Raw genomic sequence first — 23,723 nt, forward strand, 5'->3', positions numbered from 1 at the left:
CTGCCTCTGCCAGCAGCCAATGGCAGGCCAGCTCCCTCGACGAACAGGCAGCTATACCGAAAAATACAAAGCACCGTTGATTATGAACACAGAGCCCAGCAGGGGGTGGGAAGCTGAAGATAAAATTGACTTTTACATGCCACCACTATAATAGTCTCCAATGAATCGCTTCCCACCTGGCAATTACTTCACATCTCCTTTGGCTGGTGGCACATGGTTATATAGGTGAAGACAGCGCTGTCTTTTCCTTTGTGTACAGTAATTACGAAAGATTTAGACATTGTTAACGGTCTTACACTGATTCATACCTGTTGGAACAAAAATACCTGTTATTACAATTGGGATAAAAGATTTAACATACTCTGCAACAATGTAGAAAAGGTAGATCTGCCAAGTCGCTATCTATTAAAGCGATAGCTTAATATTATACTTTAATACAGCACGCTGTCCATGTATCTTCTAGGAACCCTACATTCTGGAAGTGTAGGTACAGAATTTTATATCCACTAACCAGGTACAGCTATGGACAAATGATATACTTAAATTATACGCTCCTTGTGCTACATTCACTATGTCATCCCAGTATATAACAGATATAACCTCCTTTACATATAATTTGTTTTAACATTATAATTCAAATTCAAATTATAAATTATAATTATAAATTATCAAATTCAATTATAAGTTCAAATAAATATTTCACATAACTTGAAGGCAATGACATGTTTGTGTTATCAACCCTGATATTGACGTCTCTATGGAAATCAGCTATACACTTTTAGATTAATCACAGATACAGAGGAAATTAATTAATCATTTTCATTCTCAAGCAGCTCCAGTGACTAATGGTAAGTTAGCTTTTTAACCCCTCGCATATACTAATAACTATATAAAATTCCCCCAGATGCAGCTAATACATAAATTATATGTGATATTTTGTACAGTATAGGTTTATTTTTTTAACATTAAAGTTTAAATGTTTTTGAATTAAAAATCAACTCTTTCTTTGGATTTCCTCTACTGCCCTCCAGTGTCTGAAATGCAAATGGTTCAGGCTCATCAATTACAAAGCACAATAATAAAACAGAAGCACTAATTAGACTAAGAAACTTTTACCTTTCTAGGTGATGCTGATCAACCCCCACAATCCTGAAAATTGAAAGAATGGCAATACAAAATCAAACAAATAAAATCAAATTAAATGTTTTAGTCAGGGGTGTACCTAGAGTATTTGGCAACCTGTATGTGGCAATCCCCACAATAAAAAATAAAGTTGGTAAGAATATTTATTTCACGTATTTGTAAACTGTATGTCAACTGGAAAAAACTAGAGACCTGTAAAAATACATTATTAACTTAATAAGTTAATATATAAATTTATAAATATATAAATAACATTTACTGACCAGATATGGTACAGCATAACCCCCATCACTATATACTGAACCAGACATTGATGGTGGTACAGCGTAACCCCTATCACTATGCACTGAGCCAGACATTGACAGTAGTGCAGCATGACCCCAATCACTATATACTAAGCCAGTTTCTGCTTCTGAAACAGCCTGTCTGTGCCACCTCTGCCCCCATAACAGCTTGCCTGTACCACCTCTGCCCCCTTAAGTAGCCTGCCTGTGCCACTTCTGCCTCTTAAGTAGCCTGCCTGTGCCACCCCTGCCCCTTAAGTAGCCTGCCTGTGCCATCTCTGACCCTTAACAGCTTGCCTGTCCAATTTCTGCCCCTAAACACTTATAACATTCACTCACCTACCCATTCAAGTTAACTAAATGTTCCTCATGAACTTCTCAGCAATCTTTCTTACAACTGTTCATGGATAAAGAGTTGTCATTTTAGCCCAGAATTTGGACAAAGTTGCTAAAATTACCAATAGCAATAAATGGTAATTTAATTTAGAATTATTGTGTCATTACTCAATAATGACATCAATGACTCAATCTTTAGGGAGTATTCATGGCAGCAGAGGAAAAAGTTTGACAGAAAAATAACAAACCAGAAAACCTTAAACAAAACTTTTATCTTACTCTTTGTATTCTGTTGGTTAATCTATTGTCCTATATTTCCTGGTTTTGCACTTTCTTTAATGAATATAGAAACATAGAATTTCATAAAAACCGTTCAGCCCATCTAGTCTGGCCATTTTCCCTGCTGTAAAGATTCAGACCTTAACCAGGCTTTGGTCTTGTCTACTCGAAATAGCTTTATGCATGTTTAAATTCCCTCACTGTATTAGCCCCTACCACGTATGCTGGAAGGATTCTAAAATATTATAATGTCATTGGATAAATGGTGGTTCAATACTGTAACTAGAGTTAACAAAAGGCACTGTATAACCAGGCGGTTCCTGGTCATCCTCAATCTTAATGCAATGACTCTCGGTAAAAAGATATTGCTGTCAATTTGCCTCTGAGTTCTATAATAAGTCCCTTACAGTCCATAAAAATATTAAATGTAGAATATGAACAATTTTTGAGAAGTTGGAACCCCAAGCTCCTAATTTAGGTAGATGTTCTGAATGAAATCACCGTGAGACATGATGGCCACTCTATCTAGTTTTGAAGTTAGTGTAGGGACATCCAATCGAGCCTTGTGTCTGTGGAAACGAAACAATGTTGTCTTCTAGGTCTCATACAATATGATGCAACTCACAAAAGGCAACTTGTAACATAGACATCTGCAGCTGCAAGGCTTTAACAATTATTTCTTGTGGAACAAGTAAAATAAGAAAGGAGGGGAAAACTGACAATAGATGTCTGATTTGCACACACAATACTAGACTGATTACTGAAACCTTCCAAAACAACAAGATGGTTATTATTGGGACCAAATACACAACACAGGCTATCGGTTGTTTCACGATTATTATTAGGGTGATTGACACTATATCAATAGCACCTAGTAAATTATATGCCCAGTCTTTTTTTTTTTAAACGTAATTGGGTTTGTGGTTAATAAGCAGTGCTCTCAGTAATCTATCCAAATCCTATTTATGGGTTCATTTATGAGCCATTTGCTGCCTCCATTTCCACTGTGCTGGTGAGAATAGTCCTAGATGTCTGTTCTCTTATCCAGGAATGTAAAGAAGGAGCGGCACTGTTGATCCTTCATGTCAGTGACAGAATATCCCACCATCAGCTGTTTCCACTGAGGATAACATGGGATGCAGTTAACGATGGAAAAGACAGCTGACCAAATACCGTATTTGCTCAATTATAAGACGACCCCCCCAAAATTTGAATATTCATTTAGGAAAAAAAAGAAAAAGCCTGGATATAAGACTACCCTATAGGAAAAAGGTTTTACCAGTAAATACTAATTCACATGTAAACAATTTTTTTCATATTTAATAAAAACTGATTGAGAAAAATGATTTTTTTGTTTTTATTTCCTTTTATTTGCCACTCTGCCCCCAGTTATGCACATTTCCCCCCCTTATATGCCTTATACCCCCTTATATGCCACTATGCCCCGCAGATATGGCTTATATGCCACTCTACCTCCCTGATATACCTTTCAACCCCCTTTTTGCCACTCTGCCTCCCTGACATGCCCTTTAACCCCCTATATACCACTCTGCCTCCAAGAAACCATTATACCCCCCATATGCCACTCTTACTTCCCCCCACATGCCCCGACATCCCTAGACTTGTCCCCTGTGCTTCAGACTTCCTGGTGTCTAGTGGGGGCAGCCTGTGGAGGTCTGTGTGATGCGCACAGACAACCTCTGCCGCTGCCGGCACTTCCGCTGGGGCTTCTATGGTGGAGCACCGGAAGGTCATGTGATGCCGGCGCTCCGTCATAGAAGCCCCAGAGGGAGTGCCGGCAGCAGCAGAGGTTGTCTGTGCGCAGACATCCACCGGCTGCCAAAGTGGAGGATCCGGGTCCCCTGCAGCGCTGCGGGGGGATCTGGATCTTACTCTTGTAGTCAGACTTCTATTTGACCTCGAATATAAGAAAAGGGAAAAAACTTGTCTTATAATCAAGCGAATACGGTATATGTTTATCTTTATCAACCTCACTATTTGCAAAAAAAACCCCTCGCTTTCATTAATTTTTCAATGATTTTTAAGATGAAACAGAGAAGGTAACACATGATTTATTGGTGCTGCAGATATAAAGCACTGGGGCCCAACAGAAGTTAGAGGCCTAACTAAAGCAGCTATTGCTAAAGAGTTTGTGTGTCTATTTTTATAACCTGTAAGGAAGGGGTACTCATCAGGCACCACTGATCTATGCTATGTAGTTCTATTGATGAGATCCATTAATTCAGTTTACAAATAGTTTTGTCGAAATACATCCACAATACCTCACTGTTTTGCAGTAAGATGAACGAAACTAAGTGCTTGGTTAAGGTTATCAAGTGTTGCGTTTGCAGCCCTACGTGAAGGCATGATAATGGTGGATTTTAGGCATGTAAAGAGATTGTAATGAACACAGAAACTATTTATATATTTTAACATGACCCTGACATCATGTGACCCATTTTCCCTTGTGCTCCTTTTGGTTGAAAGGCATAACGAATCCAAGGAATGCAAGTCAAATGTTGGAATCCAGGAAAAAACATAAAGCCATATGAAAGCTGAGCTTTCACAAGCAGTCCGTTCATCTGTAGGCTTTAAAAGAGTCTGTTCCTCCACAGTCATAATTAAAATACTGTAAACCTAAGTCTGGTGTGTGAAAAAAAAATGAAAATAGTTATTGATCTGTTGAAAAAAAATCATATCAGTATTCAACTATAATAGTTGACTTTTTCAAACATTTTGTATTTTACAGTTCAGTAAATGAAATAAATACATGCAATGGTGCTCCCAGAAGAAAAAAAAAAACATAAAAAAAAAACAATTTTGTGTACCTCCTGTTGTCGGCATTTAGATAATCGCTAACTTAAAATCACACTCAATAAGAAACTGGTTAAATAAAGGAGAAGAGGGGCCTGCTCTTGCAAGTTTACAATCTACTTCTTACGTTTAAACAAAGATAAGTAAATTTCAGTGAAATCCCATTTTTTGGACTGAAAGAAAGATATTAGAATGGCAAACTCTGCCTCGCTGATGCAAGAAGGCATTCCTGCATCTGAAAACATTTTGCATTGTAGCAATTCCAGAACCAAACTACAATTTGGACTTGAGCGCCCTCTAAAGGTTACTGCTAGTAAACAGTAATATCAGTAAAATGGCACATTAATGATCTAGGCTACGCATATTTTCTCGGGATATATTATAAATGGGTTTCAAACTTGCCCGTTGGGTTAGGCCTGGGCATATTATGTGTATTTACCACTAATGATGCTCTTAGAAAGCAGATGGAGACAACGCATCTGTACAAGGTCACCAATGAGTAGAACAAAGCTTATGGTGCCTATGGGGCAGTTATTAAAATGTCTGCCACAAAACCATTCTGTTTTTTTGCTTACCCCTACTCTCAAAAAACGTTCCATCATCATAGGAATAAATATTACGCACCATTTGCCAGAAGAGACTGTACACTTCACTGAAGAAAAGCCCTGCTTCATAAATGTGACCTTCAAGGTTTAATTGGTAAATTCAATTATTCATTCTATCTCATTTTTTTTTTGTTGACATCTGTCCCTAAATTCAGTTTGTAAGACATATGATGGAGCCGTGGTCATTCTGTGGCTAATTGGAATTATGGCACCCAGCTGTTTCATCAAAATACCTTTTATTAATACATATTAGGCACACAGGACGTGCCTTGGGGGCAAACTAGCCCATTTCACTCTTTAAACCAATGTTCAGAAGGTTAGTGAGGTGTTAAATAGCTGGAATAAGGACAAGGAAAAGACGAAGGTGATCTATGCTGTACAGTATGTTTTGTGTTTTTTTTAAAATGTATTGTTGCCCTGTGCATTCTGCGAGAGTATTATAAAAAAGTGTGCAGTATCTTGTGTTGCACATAATTAAAATATTATATACTGTAAGCTTACTAAATAAATGTTACTGATTTACAAATATTTTGCTGTTTTTTTAAACAAACAGATTTTACATTTTACTTGCTACTACCACTAATGTGACAATCATAATAAATTGAGACAATGATACTTCACTGCTGTTTGAGCCTAAGAGATACCAAAAGCTAAAGTGGTATATAACAAACAAGAAAACTAGCAGAGGCATAATGTAGCATGGGTCCTGAATGTGCCCTAATCCTAATTCCTAATCCTAAATTATTCTATGTTATTTAAATCTAGTGTTTTACTTTATCCTCTGCCCTCTCTTACTACTGGTGAACTGACCTTGAATGACCTGAACTGGTCTTACTCCTACTTCCTACCACCAATAATCATATCTGGTAACATCCAAGGGCAGGCTTCCTGGAACTTTCCCTGCCTTCAAGGTGGGGTTGGGACAGTCGCATGGGGCTTGGTTAGTTGTGGAAGGGATGAGGTTAGCTGCTGGGCCTATCTTGTAGAGTTGTAGGCAGATAGGCTGTCCCCTTCTCTGCCCACTGATGAGTTACTTTTAGAGAGTGCACCTTGTAGTAGACGGTGTAGGATACAGTAACAGAAGACTCAGGCTGACATAAATACTGGTAGAAAAATTGGCAAACAGCAAGGCAAAAGACTCTTGCCAGATAACAAGCAAGGTCAAAACTGCCAAATTGCAGCAGGCTACACCAAAACAGCAACGTTGCAACTTTAAATTTGTGCCAGCTTATATAGTCTTACTCTATGCCCCTGCTGATATATTAATTGGGTGTCATCTCTATAAGGGATTTGTCTGCTTACACATGCAGCAGGATGGATCAACTATGGGACTAGCCCCAGATAGCATTAGATGGGTTGGGAGGGAAATTGGACAGTGAGGGGACATGGCTGAACAACACTCCCCTACCCCTGCCATAGAGAAGCCATGATTCACTTGGAGACTCCTGGTGAAACTCAGAGTGTTCCCAGACATGCAAATAAGATCTACCAAACCAAGGCCCTGGCTGTGCACAAATTAGTAAAGCGGCAACACATATAGATTAATTTGTAATGTGGAAGTAATCCCGATTAAACGAAAGTTTGCATTAAATCTATATTGCAACAAATTTAATTTTCAAACAAAAACCCTCCAAATTTCATCTGAGCGAAAGGCCAGGAAACAAAATTTGTTGTCTGAAAGCAAATGAGTCAAGCCGAATTGAAAAATGTGTCTGAATCAGTTTTGGGTGCCATGCACAGGAAAGCTCAGAAAGCTTTTAACTTTCATGCAAATATATATTTTTTTACAATAATTGTTATTTTTATGTCAAATTTGAATGATAGGGTCAATTATTTTACGCTCATCAGTATCTCGGCTGAAACAGTATGATCAGGTATGATACAAGCAATGTTTAAAATGGTAATGCTGCATTAGATGTTTTTGGCAAATAAACAGTCTAATTCCATTCGAGTTTTATGCCCAAATTGCTTATCAGGCCCTGTACAGCCAAAAAAAAGGAATATTGTTAAATTACAGATCAGCTCAGAATTTTGAGAGGGACGACGCTTGCAGCCACTCAGGCGAAGCAATTCCAACCATCACGCCCGGGGGACACTGTCACACTGGAGAAGTGTGTAATTAATCACTGCATTATCTTGAATATTAAAAAGGGATTGCTAGTTAGTGACATGTCTAGGCTTCAGTACCCTCACAGCTTGAGATACTGTGTTTTATTGAAAAGGCTCAATTATTTCCTTGTTATTAACCCTTGTAGTTGGCTGACAATATGTAGATTTATTTTTACAAAATGCTTTTTGTATAACGGTGTTTAATCTACCAGTTCTATACAGCATAAAAATATCCAACATAGCACACTTTGAAATAAACATTTGGTTCAGCAAAATGTGCAATTGTCCTCAACATAAGGAATACTAAAATGTAATAAAAATAAAATAAAAATGAGGAAATTTATTTGTGATTAACAGGCTACTCTTCTACACAAATAGGGCAACAGAAGTATACAAACTACAAAAAATGCATTACATTTAGAGAAAGCTAAAAAGAAAAATAAAGTTCAGTTTATACCAAATAAAATGTGTTCCTAGATCCTTTAGTGTTAGTCATTATTCCAAAAAGGGGTTTTATTTATAGACGTGCGCATTCGTTTCTGTACAAATGCGTTTTCGTGGCGAATTTTAACCGTTTTGTCCATTCGTCCGATTAACGAACCAATGCAACATTGGACAAAAGAAACAAAAATACAAAATTCTTCGTTCATTTGTTTGTCGCTGCCATTTTAACTACACTAAGAGGAGACTCTTGCCAATTTAATTTAACTTCTACGTGTTCATTTCTTGTTTCCACGGCAACGTGGACGGACGAATGGGATTTCCGAAAACGAATATGTTGGACACATTTTGTCTGAACAGAAGACGAAAACACACACAAACTTTCTGCCTGTGTCCATGTCTAGTTATTAAATACATTTCTGTGAGTTGAAGCTCACTTATATTAGTTCTAGTGAAATACCCAGGATTGTCTTATTTTAGTAACATATAGTTTTATGGGGTGGTGACCATTATTGACGATACTGTCCAACCATGCTAAACTAAAAAGTGACAAGCACCTTGTAATATTTGTTCTACAAAGACCTAATCAGATTAAAAACCTAAGCATATACTGTGGTTGCCAAATGGGGACGAGTTAATTCAAATTCTACCCCCTAATTAGTTGTGTAAAATTTATATGCAAGTTAAACTGTGACACAGGTGCTGAAAAAAAACCCCAATATATAATTTGTGTGGGTACACTGAGAAAGAGGGATATTATAGTTGAAGACATTGAAAAAACAAGAAAATGACTCTGTGGTGTGAAATGGCCCTGGTCCTTAAGGGGTTAAAGAAATTTGTGTTTTTGTTTATGTTATCACAAAAGAAGTTGTTATTTGTTAAAATAGTTTATTTATGTAAAGTATGAATGAAGTATATTATAATTTAAAAAAACCTGATTTAGCTCTCCCTGTTAAAACCTAAAAGATGACTTATCTTAATCATACTTTTTTGATAAATACAATTAGACCATTAATTTGTTTGTGTAAATAAATAAGCCTTCTAATGATGTGCCATTAGTGCCCTCTGCTGGTAGTACTGATTATTTCTACCTACAATGATTTAGAATGAAAACTGGACCCTACACTCTCCTAAGTGGTTTTCTGCAATCACAGTATGATTTATTTTTTGTGTTGCATGTACGCCATTCAGCCATTTCATTATGACTACCTGCCTGACTCCACTAGACCTCTGAAGGTGTACTGTGGTATCTGGTACCAAGTTGCGAGGTGGGGTCTCCATGGATCAGACCTGTTTGTCCAGCACATCCCACATATTCTCCATTGGATTGAGTTCAAACCATTTGTGAACCATATTTGCTTTGTGGCAGGGCGCATTATCCTACTGAAAGAGGCCAATGCCATAAGGGAATACCGTGTCCATGAAAGGGTGTACATGGTCTGCAACAATGCCTAGGTAGGTGGTACATATCAAAGTACATCCACATGGTATGGTAAGACCCAAGGATTCCCAAAAGAACATTTCCCAAAGTATCACACTGCCTCCGCCGGCTTGCCTTCTTCCCATGTGTTCTCCATGTAAGTGATTGTCAGGGTCACTGCCAGAGACCCCAACAGAGCCACCCACAGTACCCACTAACCACAGGTGCCGGGTCCGGTGCCGCTTCCTTTGGTCCCTCCTTCGCTGCCTCCTGCACGGCCGCTCCTCACTCGTGCACTCACACAACTTTATTTGTCCCCGAGTGGGCCTGATGCTGAAGATTTTGGTGAGCCTTTTCATAGAAATAAATAAAATAGACAGAATGTTAACTCCTCGGCATCCATGTGTACTGGATGTGTACAGTGCTAGGCAGATAGCATAAGGTAGAATGGGATTGGGAGTACATCAGTACACTAAAAAGGCATCATACACTGAATTTAGTGAGATTAATCCTTTTAATAAAATATGCAGATTGACATAGATTAAATAACATAAAACCTTTACTTTTCCTCTCACTAATTTCTGAGCTGAGCGACTTTATTTGTGATATTTTGGGGTGCTGGTGGAGCCCAGTTCGAGCACCAGAAATATTGGAGTGCTGTTCCACTATCTCTACATTGCTCACTGATTTCTGGGCCTAGAAAGTTTGTCCTCTGAAATAACTACAAATTCAAGAGCGCGTTTTATCTCTGGATAAATACAAATTTAATAGTTCAATTTATTCCTACAGTAAGTAAAGTGCCAGAAAACAGATGACCAAACACACACCAGGACAGGCTCTGCCACGCTGACACCCAAAAACACATACCATGACAGGCTTTGCAACACCGACACCCAAACATACCGTATTTATCTACCGGGGTCGCAACTGCGATCGGGCCCTGGAGTTCTACCAGTCAGGGGGGCCCAAGGGGTGCCGAGCGGTTGCTGAAGACGACCGCTCGGCAACTCTCGGGCCCCCCTGACTGACAGAAATCCAGGACTCCTCTGCTGGCCGCCGGCCGCCGCCTGCCGCCGCCTGCCGCTGCCGCCGCCTGCCGCCGCCGCCTGCCGCCGCCTGCCTCAGCGCTTCTACTCCTGTGTTGGAAGTGTGAGGCGTTTGTCTCTGGTGCCGGCGCTTCACACTGGGCGCCGGCATATGACATCAGACGCCGGCGCTCAGCAGTGAAGCGCCGGCACCCGAGACAAACGCCTCACGCTTCCAACACAGGAGTTGAAGGTAAGTGACCGGGGGGGGTCCTGAGAAGGGGGGTTAGGGAGGGAGAGGGGAGATCCTGAGAAGGGGGGTTAGGGTTGGAGAGGGGAGATCCTGAGAAGGGGGGTTAGGGTTGGAGAGGGGAGATCCTGAGAAGGGGGGTTAGGGAATGAGAGAGGAGATCCTGAGAAGGGGGGTTAGGGAGTGTGTGTCTGAGTGTGTTTGTGTGCGTCTCTGAGTCTGTGTCTAAGTGTGTGTCTGAGTGTGTGTGTGTCTGAGTGTGTGTGTGTGTGTGTCTGAGTGTGTGTGTGTCTTACTGTGTGTGTCTGAGTGTGTGTGTCTGAGTGTGTGTGTCTTACTGTGTGTCTTACTGTGTGTGTGTGGTTTCCCAGATAGCAGTGATTCTGATGAAGTTTTTTTTGTTCAGTTTTTTTGTTCAAAGAGGTGCTTTTTCTTTCATATTTGCCTTATAAGTGGTATAAATGTTATAATAAATGTTATAATGTAATAAATATTATTCCAACATTAAGTTCATAGCTTCCAAGTTAAAATTATTTTTTCTTACTCAAATTTCCTTGTTAAAATGGGGGTGCGTGTTATACACCAGTGCGTGTTATACGCCGATAAATACGGTACATACCAGACAAGCTCTGACACCCAAATACACACTAGGACAGGCTCTGCCAAACCAAAAGCCAAACTCACACATCAAGACAGACTCTGCAACACCGACACCTAAACACACACACCAGGGCAGACTCTGCCACACTGACACCTGCATCTGGACGGGCTAAGCTAACAATATATTTTTTTCCACACTGCTTATGTCTTTTGTGTTTTTGCCCCTTGTGTATTGCCCCCAGCCAGCCCTATGTGTATTTATGCCCCCAGCTGGCCCCTCCTTATGGTATTGATTTATGTGATGGCCCCAGGTGCCTCCTTGTGTATTAATGGCGCCAGCCCCCAGGTGTATTTGTGCACTCCAGCGAGCCCTTATTGTGTATCTATGCCCCCAGCCTGCCCCACATTGTGTATTTATCCCACCAGACAGCCTCACATTGTGTATGTATCCCACCATAGAGCCTTCCTTTAGTATTGATTTATGTGATGCCCCAGTCAGCACCCCCTTGTGAATTAATGCCCCTGCATATTGCCCCCAGCCAGCCCCACATTGTGTATAAATGCTACCCAGCCACCCTCCTTTAGTATAAAATCAGCCCTGGCCCCCAGATTGCATCCACAGGACCAGCCTAGCACCCAGATTGGAAGCATAGAACTTGCCATCTTTGCCCCCAAACAGCCTCTCTGTCCCATGCCCCTACTTACACATCCATGCTATTAGACACATATTTATTCACTCACAAATATTCATTCACTCATTCATATACTCATTCACAGATACTCATTCATTCACTCATTCGGATATTCATTCACTCATTCACAGATATTCATTCACTCATTCACAGAAATGTATTAATTCACAGATATTTATTAATTCCCTCACTCAGATACGCATTTACATATACTCATTCACAAATATTCATTCTTTCCTTCAGATACTCATTCATTCCCTCATTCATACAGCCTCCCCCACCCCTTACCTGAACTGCAGATGTCTCTGTGCCGCTCACAGACTTCCGTAGGGGCCCGCTGCTTCCTTCTGTGTTGCTCGCACTCCTGAACAACCTCGGTTTTACCACCCAGGGAACGCAGACGCGCAGCATGTGACGTGGGTTCCTGTATCCCATTGGCGGTACAAGAAATGTTGCTCGCACCGTGTGCAAGCAATGCACAGGTACGAAGCAGGCCCCAGTGACTGCGGTTGCTGTGGGCTCAAGGGGCAGCTGCCCCTTTTGCACTGCGTTAAAGACGGCCCTGGCGGCCACATCGGCCACGCATAGGCCCAGTCAGTCTGGCCTCTCCCAGTCCACTTTTTAACTTGAACTTGAGGTAACCTGTTTTCTAGCATAGTTGATGAAGGATCTGTCAGATCTAAAGAAGAGGCCTATATTTAATATATAATCCTGCAAACCCCCTGGTAACATGCTAGGATGGCTGCTCCCATACACAAACTGGGCCATCATCTTAAATGTTTTGATCTTTCTGTGGACAGTGGTGCAGTGCTCTAAAATCTGAAGGAATCTATTGTGTTCTTTATGCACAAAGGGCTGTGGTTAGGTTGACATTTTAATTTGGTACTTGAAGGTACTGGTCCACCTACCCTGTAGAAATCACCACTTCTGTTGCTACTGGTAGAATTAGAAACAATTTTAAGTACTCTTGAATTTCCAAAAAATATTATTTAATCACCTAAATTTTGTCCCACTCACAATTTTTGCCTGGAACATGTGATGTGTCACACTGATAAAAATTGGGAAATAAAAGTTTCTGTGTTGTTATGAGATAAACCATTAGATGAAACAGCACATAAGGCAAAGTCTATTACAAAATAATGTAATTCATGTTTCATGCAAGTGAGCAGAAGTGACATACCAATAACTTGAAGCTTCATGTCTATTACAGCGACAGATTGCATCAATTTTCAAACGTATTATTTAGTCTGCGGATTTTAATATTTCTTTATGTAGCAATTACCAATGTACAACAGTTCCTTTGGGTTTACACTAGAAATAGGTTGAGTCTTCTTCCTCTTTTTTGCTCTTCTTCCTGCTGGGTGCAAATATTTAATACACAAGCCACTTCACACCCCCCTCTGTGGTTGCCAGACAGGCCTAATTAAACTTCATATTGGACAAGCCTTCAGAGAGTAGGGATACTTGTTTCTTATCATAGGTGCAATGAGTTATGGGGTGAAATGATAGCTTGATCATATTACATCTTTTTTTTCTATGTTAATTTTTTCTCAATATTGGTGTTGGTTGGACTAGGCCAATTTCCATAGTATTGCTATAGCTTTAAATAGAGTTCGGTGACACAAACCTACCAGGGGCTTTCTTTTCAAGAAGACTGCCCGTTTACATAGCTTCTTAAATAAAAGTATTGTGTGTTTGCGTAAATACACAGGAATGACTGAAAGGAGGCTACCGATCAGCATATTACAATATTTTATAATGACAGTGAGGGAAGGGAACTGTTACAATCACAGCTAAATTCATTTATTCTAAAAGTCTCTTATACCTACTTTATGTTTTTTGTTTAGAGTATTTGATTTAAAAGGCTGGTTGGATGTCAGTGGGCAGTCCTGGCCGCGTCCAGCAAGGGAAGGCTCCGGGTAGCCGGTGCTCAGAAGTTCCCAGGTATGCTTATAAGGAATGAGCTATATAAATCATATATACTAAATGTTCCAATATCACGGTGCTATGTAGAACAGTAAAGGGCAGTGATGTATTCTGGCCTAGACTGATTATGCCTGGGCCTATGGCAGCAGGTCCACAGGGGGCAGCAGGTCCACAAGGGGCAGCAGTCCCCTGTCTCAAATCCAAGGGGCAGGGTTTGATCTAGGGCAGCGCCAGAGGTAACTTAGTTTCTGGTAAAGGGTATAAGGGTCTTATCTAAAATTATAACAAATTCAAGCATAAAAATGCTCTATTGCTTGTACTATTATTTATTTTTGTTATTCCATCTAAAGAACCAAAGGCATAAACATTTCACATGACCTTGCAGACTAAGGCATTCAGTCCAAAAATGACCCAAAATGACAAGAAGTGCCGCTTAAAACGCATGATTTATCTTCGTCTTATCCATGGTGATTAACAAAGGTGCTTGTGAGCTATATACTAATTGTGAATTAGTGTAGTAGTGTGCCCAATGTTAAAAAAAACATGCCAAAATAACCTGTCACATCCAAAATGGCCTTATCTATAGAATAGATGTATATATAAAGATTGCTAATTGCTTTTACACATGTCAATATTTTTTATAACATGTATTCACTTTTTCAGTGCACACATTGTGTGTATATACGGTATATATATATATATAAATATATATATATATATATAAATAAAAATCATTGCCCCTATTATGGACTTAAGGTACATTTATGTCTTTTATGTGTGTTTAATTTGTGCACAATATTAATAATGCATACTACATACATTGGAGATAAATGTTTTAAATAATAAGGGCTTAATGTCTATAGCCTGCCTGCCAGTCCCGCCTTTTCCGCTGCAGCTCTATTTTCTCGTATTGCTTATCAATAATAGAGCAATTCATAGGCTGTCGCTTGCTCTGTCACACGAATTTCCCTACTGCTCGCGTTTTGTTTTTGTTGCAGTCGCAGCGAGCAATAAAGTTCTCCTTGTTGTCCCACATCTCCTTGGTGACGGGAAGATGGCGGCGCACACGCTCGGTTCTCGGCCTCGCACGGGTGATGTGCTGTTAGATCCCGGGGAGACGTCAGACTTTAGCTCGCTGCTTCTGTCTCAGCCCGTGTTAGAGGGGCTGGAGGCCGCGGGATTCAACAGACCGTCACCAATTCAGAGCAAGGCAATTCCGCTGGGAAGGTGCGGACTTGGTGAGTGCATTTAAGATGTTAGGGGGGGGTTGGATCCGTGAATATTATATATATATATATATATATATATATATATATATATATATATATATAATGAGAGTAAGGGAGAGAACTGTTCTGGTCTCAACCATAAAATTCTTATTTGGGGCTTCTGCATGAATTCTACATAATGCAAAGGAACAGTCATGTCAAATGTGGATATGGCTGCCATTTTAAATTTCTTTCTGGAATCTTGATTGATTAAGCACCTCATTTTTGCACACCCCTGGCTGATGGCACATCTGGATGCTGCTGAAACAAGCCGCCATGGAGAGCTGCCCGTGCCAGTTTCCCCCATTGCCTATGCAAGCATGCATGTACAGATACCTGGTGTTGCCTTCTGTCGCCTGGGTAATGTCAATCATGTGGTTTGTCCATCATGGGAATTTTGTAATGCTTAGCAACCAGGGGTAAGCATCCAATAGCATTCGCTTTTTATAGGTTAAAAAAAACCCAGAAAATAAGGCCCTTTAAATAGGGCTCTACCGCCATGCATACATTTTTACGATAGTTTGCGACACAAAACCATATAACAGTGTAAATTGGGAATATGAATATGAGCTGTGAAAATTTTTTTAAAGAGATAGGAAGATGTGAGTTGTAGATTAGAGACTATGATATGGGGGAATATAAGTAAACTAGAGGGATTATAAATGTGGAAGAGGCAATAAGCAGCTACGACGGAGGTCTGGAAAAGGAAGGAAGGATGGACTTGAGAACGGTGACACTTCTTTGGAGTGTATTTGTCGGAAGGCAGGGGGTTATATAATTGTAAGGTGTATTAGAATGGTTTAGTTAACTAAGATACAGCTTGGTCTCAGTGTCAAGTCAGTGACAGCTTTTTTATATTATTTTATTTTTAAAATTAATAGAGTCTATCCAGTCTCTTTGTGCCTTTCTAAAAAAGTATGAAGACACCATGACCACCATTTTTTGTCCATTTACCTGCCCATGGTTAGTCCTCAAAAACAACCAGTTTCTTCTAATGGTTAACCTATTTAAATCACTATATAACAAGAATACACACTAGAAGACTGCTAAGTAATATCTTTTTATTTATTTTTTCCCAGATTTAATTGTCCAAGCTAAGTCTGGGACTGGAAAAACATGCGTCTTCTCTACGGTTGCATTAGATTCTTTGATCCTGCAAAACACTGCAACCCAGGTATATTTCATATGTGCATATACTATTGTATTCTATTCATTCACCTTAAACTGAAAATGTTACCCAAATTTTGTTTTTTGTATTTTTGTTTTTTTAGATCCTGGTGTTGGCTCCTACAAGGGAAATTGCTGTTCAGATTCACTCGGTTATAACATCGATTGGGAGTCGCATGGAAGGGTTAGAATGCCATGTTTTTATAGGAGGGACACCACTGCCCCAGGATAAGGCCAGGCTCAAGAAGTGTCATATAGCAGTTGGCTCTCCTGGTAATAAAATGTTCAAAAGCAGCTAAAATATACTGTTTAATATAGGGATGCACCAATATATCGAAATATATCGGCCGAAAAGGGCATTATCTGCAAAATACATTTTTAAAAAAAAAAAACAGCCGAAAATAATCGTCCGCGGGGGCCAGGCTGCTTACCGGTGCGTCTCTCGTACCGGCCAGGAAAAGCAGGAACCCGGCCGAGTCATGTGAATGCATGTCACATGACTCTGCTCCGATCCTTCTTCCCCTGGGGGCGGGACAAGAGAAGTTGCTCGTACATCAACACAGAGGGAAGCAGCTGGGCCCCTGCAGAAGTCTGTGAGTGAGAGATCTGCAGTTCAGGAATGAATGAGTGAATGAATGATTGTGTGATAGCATGGATGTGTAAGTGGGGGGGGGAGTAGCATGGCATTTGGAGCCTGTAATCACACTCCTATCATGCCCAGGTTCTAGCATATATAATGTTGTTGGTTTTTTTGGTCTAATTTTAGTGTGTTACTTTTAATAAAAGTGTGGTTATTATAGCTGTGTGTTTCTCAAGTTAATATTGTATATATGTTCCATCTTAATTCTTCCATAGTCATTGATTGATTCCCCACCCCCTACAACATATGTTCTTACATTTAACATATATGTACATGCTCTGCTTAGTTTTAGTATTAATAAGATGTTAGGGAAAAAAATCAAAAAATTGATAACAAAATGCTGCAAATCTGCAATTTAATTAGCACCTAATCTGCGCTAATGCTTTCTTGTGGATTTGCATTTCAAGAATTCAAAGTCTTTGCAAAGCTAGGTTCATTCACAGATAACAGATGACTGCACATAGTGTATATCAGCAGCCCATGAACAGAAATTTCTAACCGCAGTATTACTGATACACAACTGAAGATAAAAATAATAAATCAAAGGTTGTAAGTTAGAATTCCATGTAATATTCCTACCAATGTTAATGGAATTTAAAGTACCTTTTAGTTGTCTGGCATGGAAAGCATGCTTGTCGATGATTTTGGTTTACATGATCTGATGGTAGGTTATCATGAAACTTGGATGCCAACACTTATTGGTTTTATCATGGCAAGCTCTGCACATTCTGCTGTTTGCATTAACTTATAAATCATATACAGATATGTTGGGCTGCATTTCTAGCCACTATAGCAGACTTGTATCAATCCACAGCTGAATGTCACGTCTTCTGGGGTGAGTCTCAATAGCCCATTCACACACACTCACTCATGCTTCTATGGTTATTATACATTCGTTATCAGGTAAAGGAGCATCCTGTCTGAATCTCAGAATAAGACCAAAATTCGGTTTGTGTTTAATTGTATCCAGTAATGTGTAAATTGCTTAAAAGAGCATCTTGACTAATGGTTTCTGTATAGTTTCCAGATTTCCCTGCCAGTAACCTCTTCTTAACATGCTTTTTCTAGGCCGTATTAAACAATTAATAGAAATTGGCTTTCTTAACACTGCCAGCATCCGCCTTTTCATCCTCGATGAGGCTGACAAGCTTCTGGAAGAGGGTAGCTTCCAGGAACAGATTAAGTAAGCAAATAAATATCAACCATAGTTTGGACTGATTTTTATTTTGATGGGCAGTAAAGCCCAGTAACACGTTTCATTTTGTTTTGCTTTTTTTGTTCAGCTGGATATATTCTTCCCTTCCTGCCAACAAACAAATGTTAGCTGTTTCAGCCACTTACCCAGAATCCTTAGCAAAAGCACTTACTAGGTACATGAGGGAGCCAACATTTGTGAGGCTAAATGTATCAGACCCGAGCCTGCTGGGTAAGTATTTTAGACGATAATTTTGGTTCATGTTTTCTGCTTGGCCTTCTGTAATTGTCTCAAGCTTTTATTATATTCATGTTCTGTCGTAGGTTTAAAGCAGTATTACAAAGTGGTGAATTCATACCCGCTGCCTCATAAGATTTTTGAAGAGAAGGTGACACATTTGCAAGAACTGTTCAGCAAAATTCCTTTCAACCAAGCCTTGGTGTTCTCAAACCTTCATAGCAGGTACCTGTCAAAAAAGCAGTACTAAGTTAAGCAAACCAGATGACTATAGCCTGCCGCCTTGAGGCTTATTCACTAAATGGCGTATAAAGGGAAAACCCTGTTTGCAGAGGAAACCTGGATGTCTGACACTATTATATTGCGGAGTTAATACAATGATGGCTTTTAGTTCACCGAGTTGTCAATAAACGAGCGATACTTTGGTAAAACAAACGGTCAACTGGTTTTGCGACCTCATAGCCAACATTCTAGTTCTGCTGACTTAGCGTTGTTCTGGTCTTTATCACCTGGAATGTAACATTTGTTTCATCTGTCACCCTAGGGCCCAGCACTTGGCTGAGGTTCTTACAACCAAAGGATTTCCAGCCGTGTGCATCTCTGGTAAGTCGGTGCGCGCTTTTGAGGGCTGGTTCGCTAGATAATGGGGATGTAATCATTTTAGGTTCTGTTAGTCACCTTTTTGTTTTATTTTAGCCACCAGTCACACAGTCATAACTTTACAATGTTTTTTTCTTTCAGTAGGGTAGTGAGATTTTATATGCACTTGTATCATGTGTGTACTTGTGTTGACCTAGACATGGATTTTGTGCCATTTGGTGCACAAAACTTTGCTCTTATTAGGTATTAACATTGGGTTATGAAACATATTCAGAGGTAATAACATAAGAAAAATAGGGAAATCATGAAGGTAAGATACAGAGGGTGTTTTGGAGAGAGAACCACCAAGAACCTGCATATGTGTTTACTAAGTTATGTAATGATGCATTGTGGGTAGCCTACCCTCTTCCTAAAGAAAAGAGTACCATTGGTAGTAATGCAGTATTACAACCATAACATCTTGATTTCTTTGTTTCTTTTTTCTTCCTTAAAATACCTGTTTTTAAAAAAATAATAATAATAATGTGATTTTATGTGTTTATTTCTCACTTCCAGGCAGCATGAATCAGAACCAGAGACTGGAAGCAATGGCCAAACTGAAACTGTTTCACTGTCGCGTGTTAATTTCCACAGATCTTGTAAGTGGCTAGCGTGGCTTAGTTCAAAGCACGCTTCCATTTGGTCTTTAGGTGTTTTTCTGTCCCTTAGAGATCAGTAGAGTGATGCGTTATTCTTAATACAGCTTAGCTTTATCTTGCAAATTTTGATTATGTCTCCAAATTCATGTATTTTTTTTAATCCTTCAGACATCTCGTGGGATCGATGCAGAAAAAGTAAATTTGGTTATAAATCTGGATGTGCCACATGATTGGGAGACCTACATGCACAGGATCGGTAGAGCTGGACGTTTTGGTAATCCACTGTGAATGAGATGTCAGCTAGTTAACTTTTTATTTTTTGGTATTTTTGAAAATGGACCTTATGGAATTGTACACCTGCGAGTCATAGCTTACTTTCCAAAGTCTGCATCTGAATAACCATCTTAATTCTGCTACCTAATTTTATGTAGGAGCTTGAGTATGTTTGTTTTTTGATGATAACACTTTGAGTGGGCTGTAGAAAATGACATCACTCTTGAACTTGTGAAGTACAGAGGGCAATGTACTTAAAACAGGATAATTTTGTTCTCTGCAAGAATGTGGGAAGAACACATTGGTCTTTATAAGTCTAGTGTATAAATTATTAACTGCAAATCACTGCTATTACAAAAAACACATGGATACTAAAAATCACCTTTGTGTGAAATCCGTATAAAATCTTAAATGAACCATGGACCTAGTGCACTAACTTGGTTAAAAAGATTATTTTGCATGAAGTCATCTCATGAATGCTAAAACTTCTGCTGCTGTTCCTAAGGGTTTAAGTGTCTTTATGTAAAGTGATCCTTTGCGTCGGTACCTGTGTCAGTGTGGCAGACAATCTGCACATGTTGTGTGCCCTGAGGAATTTATTAGGTTTATGTGCCATTTGTAAGAAGATAATAAACCTTTATTCCTCTTCCAGGTACCTATGGGCTATCTGTCACTTACTGCTGTCGTGGAGAAGAGGAGAATTTATTGATGGGTATTGCCCAGAAGTGCAATCTCCATCTTCTCCCTCTGCCTGGTAAGTAGTCTTCATAACTTCATGATTGCAGGTTACCTAATGAGTTGTTTTGGGGTTTATTTACTAGAGATGGAGTTGGCAAGAGAACTTGCCGGAAAGTTGTGGTTTGACTATGCATTATGTAGGGCCACCCCTGACAAATTTCTTTATAGATATGGTTCAGCTAGCCGTGCATAATGCATAGTTTAGTCGTCTAGGCGGTTATTGACGAAATTTCTTCAATTTAAGTATGGTTTCTATAGGGCCATCTAAGCTGTTTTTTAGAGCAGAAACTCCTTGAGGTTGGTCCCTTATAATGTTACCTGAGAAACTTTGACTCCCCTGCAAACACTCCTGCCATCTCCCTCTTCAATGAATAAACCGCTTTGTGTTTGTCGGCAGATTAAGAATAAAATGTATTTTGTACTATGTCCTGAGCATCACTCACTTAATACACTTTCTAAGCATAATTTTTATTCACTGGCAAATTCCACCACTGTTTTTCCTTAACTGAAAACAGTCTATGGTTTTTGTGTAGAATTCCATAGCTAATATCATACATTGATTTTTATGGGGAAATTGATTGCAAATTTGCTGTCAGTGGACTTTTCTTTTAGACTTTTCCAGCACTAATAGAGTAGTATGTGTGCGTGGTGTGTATGTGAAAATATTTAGAAAAGATTACTTATTTTGTGAAGGCAAAAACACAGTTACATGTTTTCTTTGCACAGATCCTATCCCAGAAGGGTTAATGGGCAAGGCCTGTAACTGGGATGTTGAGGTCAAAGCCATGAAGGTCACATCACAAGATTTCAGTTCCGAAATCAAAGACACTGGGACAAGAAAACCTCCTGTAATCCGAGGCAATTCTCTGCCTGAAATTCCCTCACACAAAGATCCCCCCAAAACAAACCACACGAAACTGAAAAAAGTGGTTAAGAAAAAGACTATAGAAAAAGGAAGCCCACCAGAACAAGAACAATTTAAAGGTGTTGATTTTCCCACAGAGGAAAAAATTGATACAAAAATGAAAAGGACAGGAGAAAAGCTTGAGGAAAAAATCAAAGGTGCTGGTTTCCCCAAGGAGGAAACAAGTGATACAAAAATAAAAGCTACAAAAACAAAAAGGACAGAAGAAAATAGGGACGATCTAAAATCTCTTCCCAAAATTCCCAGTTTGGCATCTTTTAAGCGACCTGTAGTTTGCACGTCATCATTTGCTGAATTAGTTGAAGACTATGAGCAATTTATTAAGGAAGGCCTAGAAAAACATGTGGAAATTATCCGTGTGTATACTGGCCCAGGTGAATCGGCTGAAGACCATGGAAAGGACAAGAATGATGAAGCAAAGCTTTCCGATGCATTCAATAGCCCTGAAAACCATGACTTAAGCGAGATTTCCGAAAGCGACAGAAGTTCATCCAGCTCGTCATCAGAGAGTGAAGAGTGTTACAAGGATTCTGACCAAACACAGGAGAAGATTAGGTCTGTAGACCTTTTGAGCACTTGCCCAGTAGTCTCCGCTGAAAAAACAGCCAAGACTGTTTGTAAATCCAACAGAAAAATTTTACCACCTTCAGAGATCCAGGAGGGAAGCTTGGTGAAAACCCACAGCTACACCGAGGAGGGTGATGATTTCAGCAATGCTCAAAAGTCCAAGCGAAGAAATAAGCGAGCAACCCACATATCTAGAAGGGAAATTTGCCCTGATAGAAGTGATGAGTTATACCAGCTGGACTACAGGAGCCCCGGTGCCTTTCCTTATGGCCCTGTGAGCTATGCCGACTACTGGCGATCATATTATCAAGCATGGCAGACATACAACTCTGCCGTTTCTAGTTCTTACTACCGCAACATTTACAAGAGGTCTAACTGGATGTCTGCATACCACATGCATGCCGTGTACCTGCATGAGATGTTAAAGCCATGACGTTGCTTTTTAATGGGACCAAACACCAGAAGATACACAAAAAGGGAATTATATTTCTATTTGCCTTTAAATAATTCTGAGTACTTGCTTACATTTCCAGTGCCATCAGCTGCTTTTCTAATTTTGCCAGAGCCTTCGGGGAAAATACACAACCGAGATGTGTTATGTCTTAACATCCTAGACCAACCTGTTCTTGGGATCAGCAGGATGTTACCCCTTCTGTCTAATGCTGTTTGCACCTGGAAATTAGTAGTCGTACTCAGAATTATTTTAAAAGTAGCTTGTCTATTTTAGAAATTATGTAGCTCAACTATGCTGATATGATTTCATAAGCAAGTAAAACAACTATCAAGCCATGTTGTTTTGCTGCTGTCGCATACACAGTTCTGTGTGCACAAGATTGTGAAAATGGTTATAAACCTCCCGTGTACATCATGAATACCTGCATTCTTGATAGCAAATACACTTCATTCTGTCGCATTTCAAATGTAAGACATTCCTTGTACACACAGCTTGTATTGTACAGTGTAATATGGGAGGAAAATTAAAGGTACCTGCAAGAAACTAGAATGATACAACATTGAGAAATGTTTTGTATTTCTCTTATTTTAAATGAGTAAAAGTTATTGAATCCAGTGCAGGTATTTTATTTCTTGAATCATAGTAAATGTTCTGAAATGCTTAAAATCATGAATTCATAAATAAACTATTTTGTGGCCTTTACTGTCTTTTATTAGCACTAAGGACCTGTCCTGCTTAAAGGTTGAGAGTAAATACCATATTTCCCCATGTATAAGCTGCTCCCATGTATAAGACGCACCTACTATCATGCCCAGGTTCCAGGATGAGTGTGTTGTTAGCTGTCCTGGAATCTGGGTATGCCTGGGCATGATAGGAGTGTAATTGCTGTTAGCAATCACACTCCTATCATGCACAAGCAGCCAACACATGCAGTTCACTTTCAGCCTCCCTGTGCACTGCCCCCCCATACTTGCATATCCATGCTATCACATATTCATTCATTCCCTCATTCATGCAGACTCATACAGCCTTACCTGAACTGCAGATCTGATGCTGCTTGCAGACTTTGTTTCCCTCTGCGTTGCTCGAAATCTGAG

General features: G+C 39.6%; 1 protein-coding gene across 1 annotated transcript; it reads left to right on the forward strand.

Moving 5' to 3' along the window:
- The first annotated feature begins 14,973 nt into the window (after window positions 1-14,973).
- Window positions 14,974-22,648, forward strand: DDX20 (DEAD-box helicase 20). The gene is made up of 12 exons (XM_053457581.1): window positions 14,974-15,162; window positions 16,272-16,366; window positions 16,464-16,632; window positions 18,068-18,182; window positions 18,283-18,425; window positions 18,518-18,656; window positions 18,976-19,034; window positions 19,587-19,669; window positions 19,838-19,943; window positions 20,595-20,696; window positions 21,407-21,742; window positions 21,812-22,648. The coding sequence occupies exons 1-12, from the start codon at window positions 14,979-14,981 to the stop codon at window positions 22,603-22,605; spliced, it is 2,325 nt and encodes a 774-aa protein (XP_053313556.1). The 5' UTR covers window positions 14,974-14,978; the 3' UTR covers window positions 22,606-22,648.
- The last annotated feature ends 1,075 nt before the right edge of the window (window positions 22,649-23,723 follow it).

Source organism: Spea bombifrons, chromosome 2 (assembly GCF_027358695.1).
Source record: "Spea bombifrons isolate aSpeBom1 chromosome 2, aSpeBom1.2.pri, whole genome shotgun sequence".
Taxonomy (NCBI): Eukaryota; Metazoa; Chordata; class Amphibia; order Anura; family Pelobatidae; genus Spea; species Spea bombifrons.

Bases quoted from the DNA above. Each gene is read 5' to 3' on its own strand.
- DDX20 (XM_053457581.1), top strand. From the start codon at position 14,979: ATGGCGGCGCACACGCTCGGTTCTCGGCCTCGCACGGGTGATGTGCTG. The intron at 16,367-16,463 runs GTATATTTCATA...TTGTTTTTTTAG, and splicing joins TGCAAAACACTGCAACCCAG to ATCCTGGTGTTGGCTCCTAC. The intron at 18,426-18,517 runs GTAAGTATTTTA...GTTCTGTCGTAG, and splicing joins ATCAGACCCGAGCCTGCTGG to GTTTAAAGCAGTATTACAAA.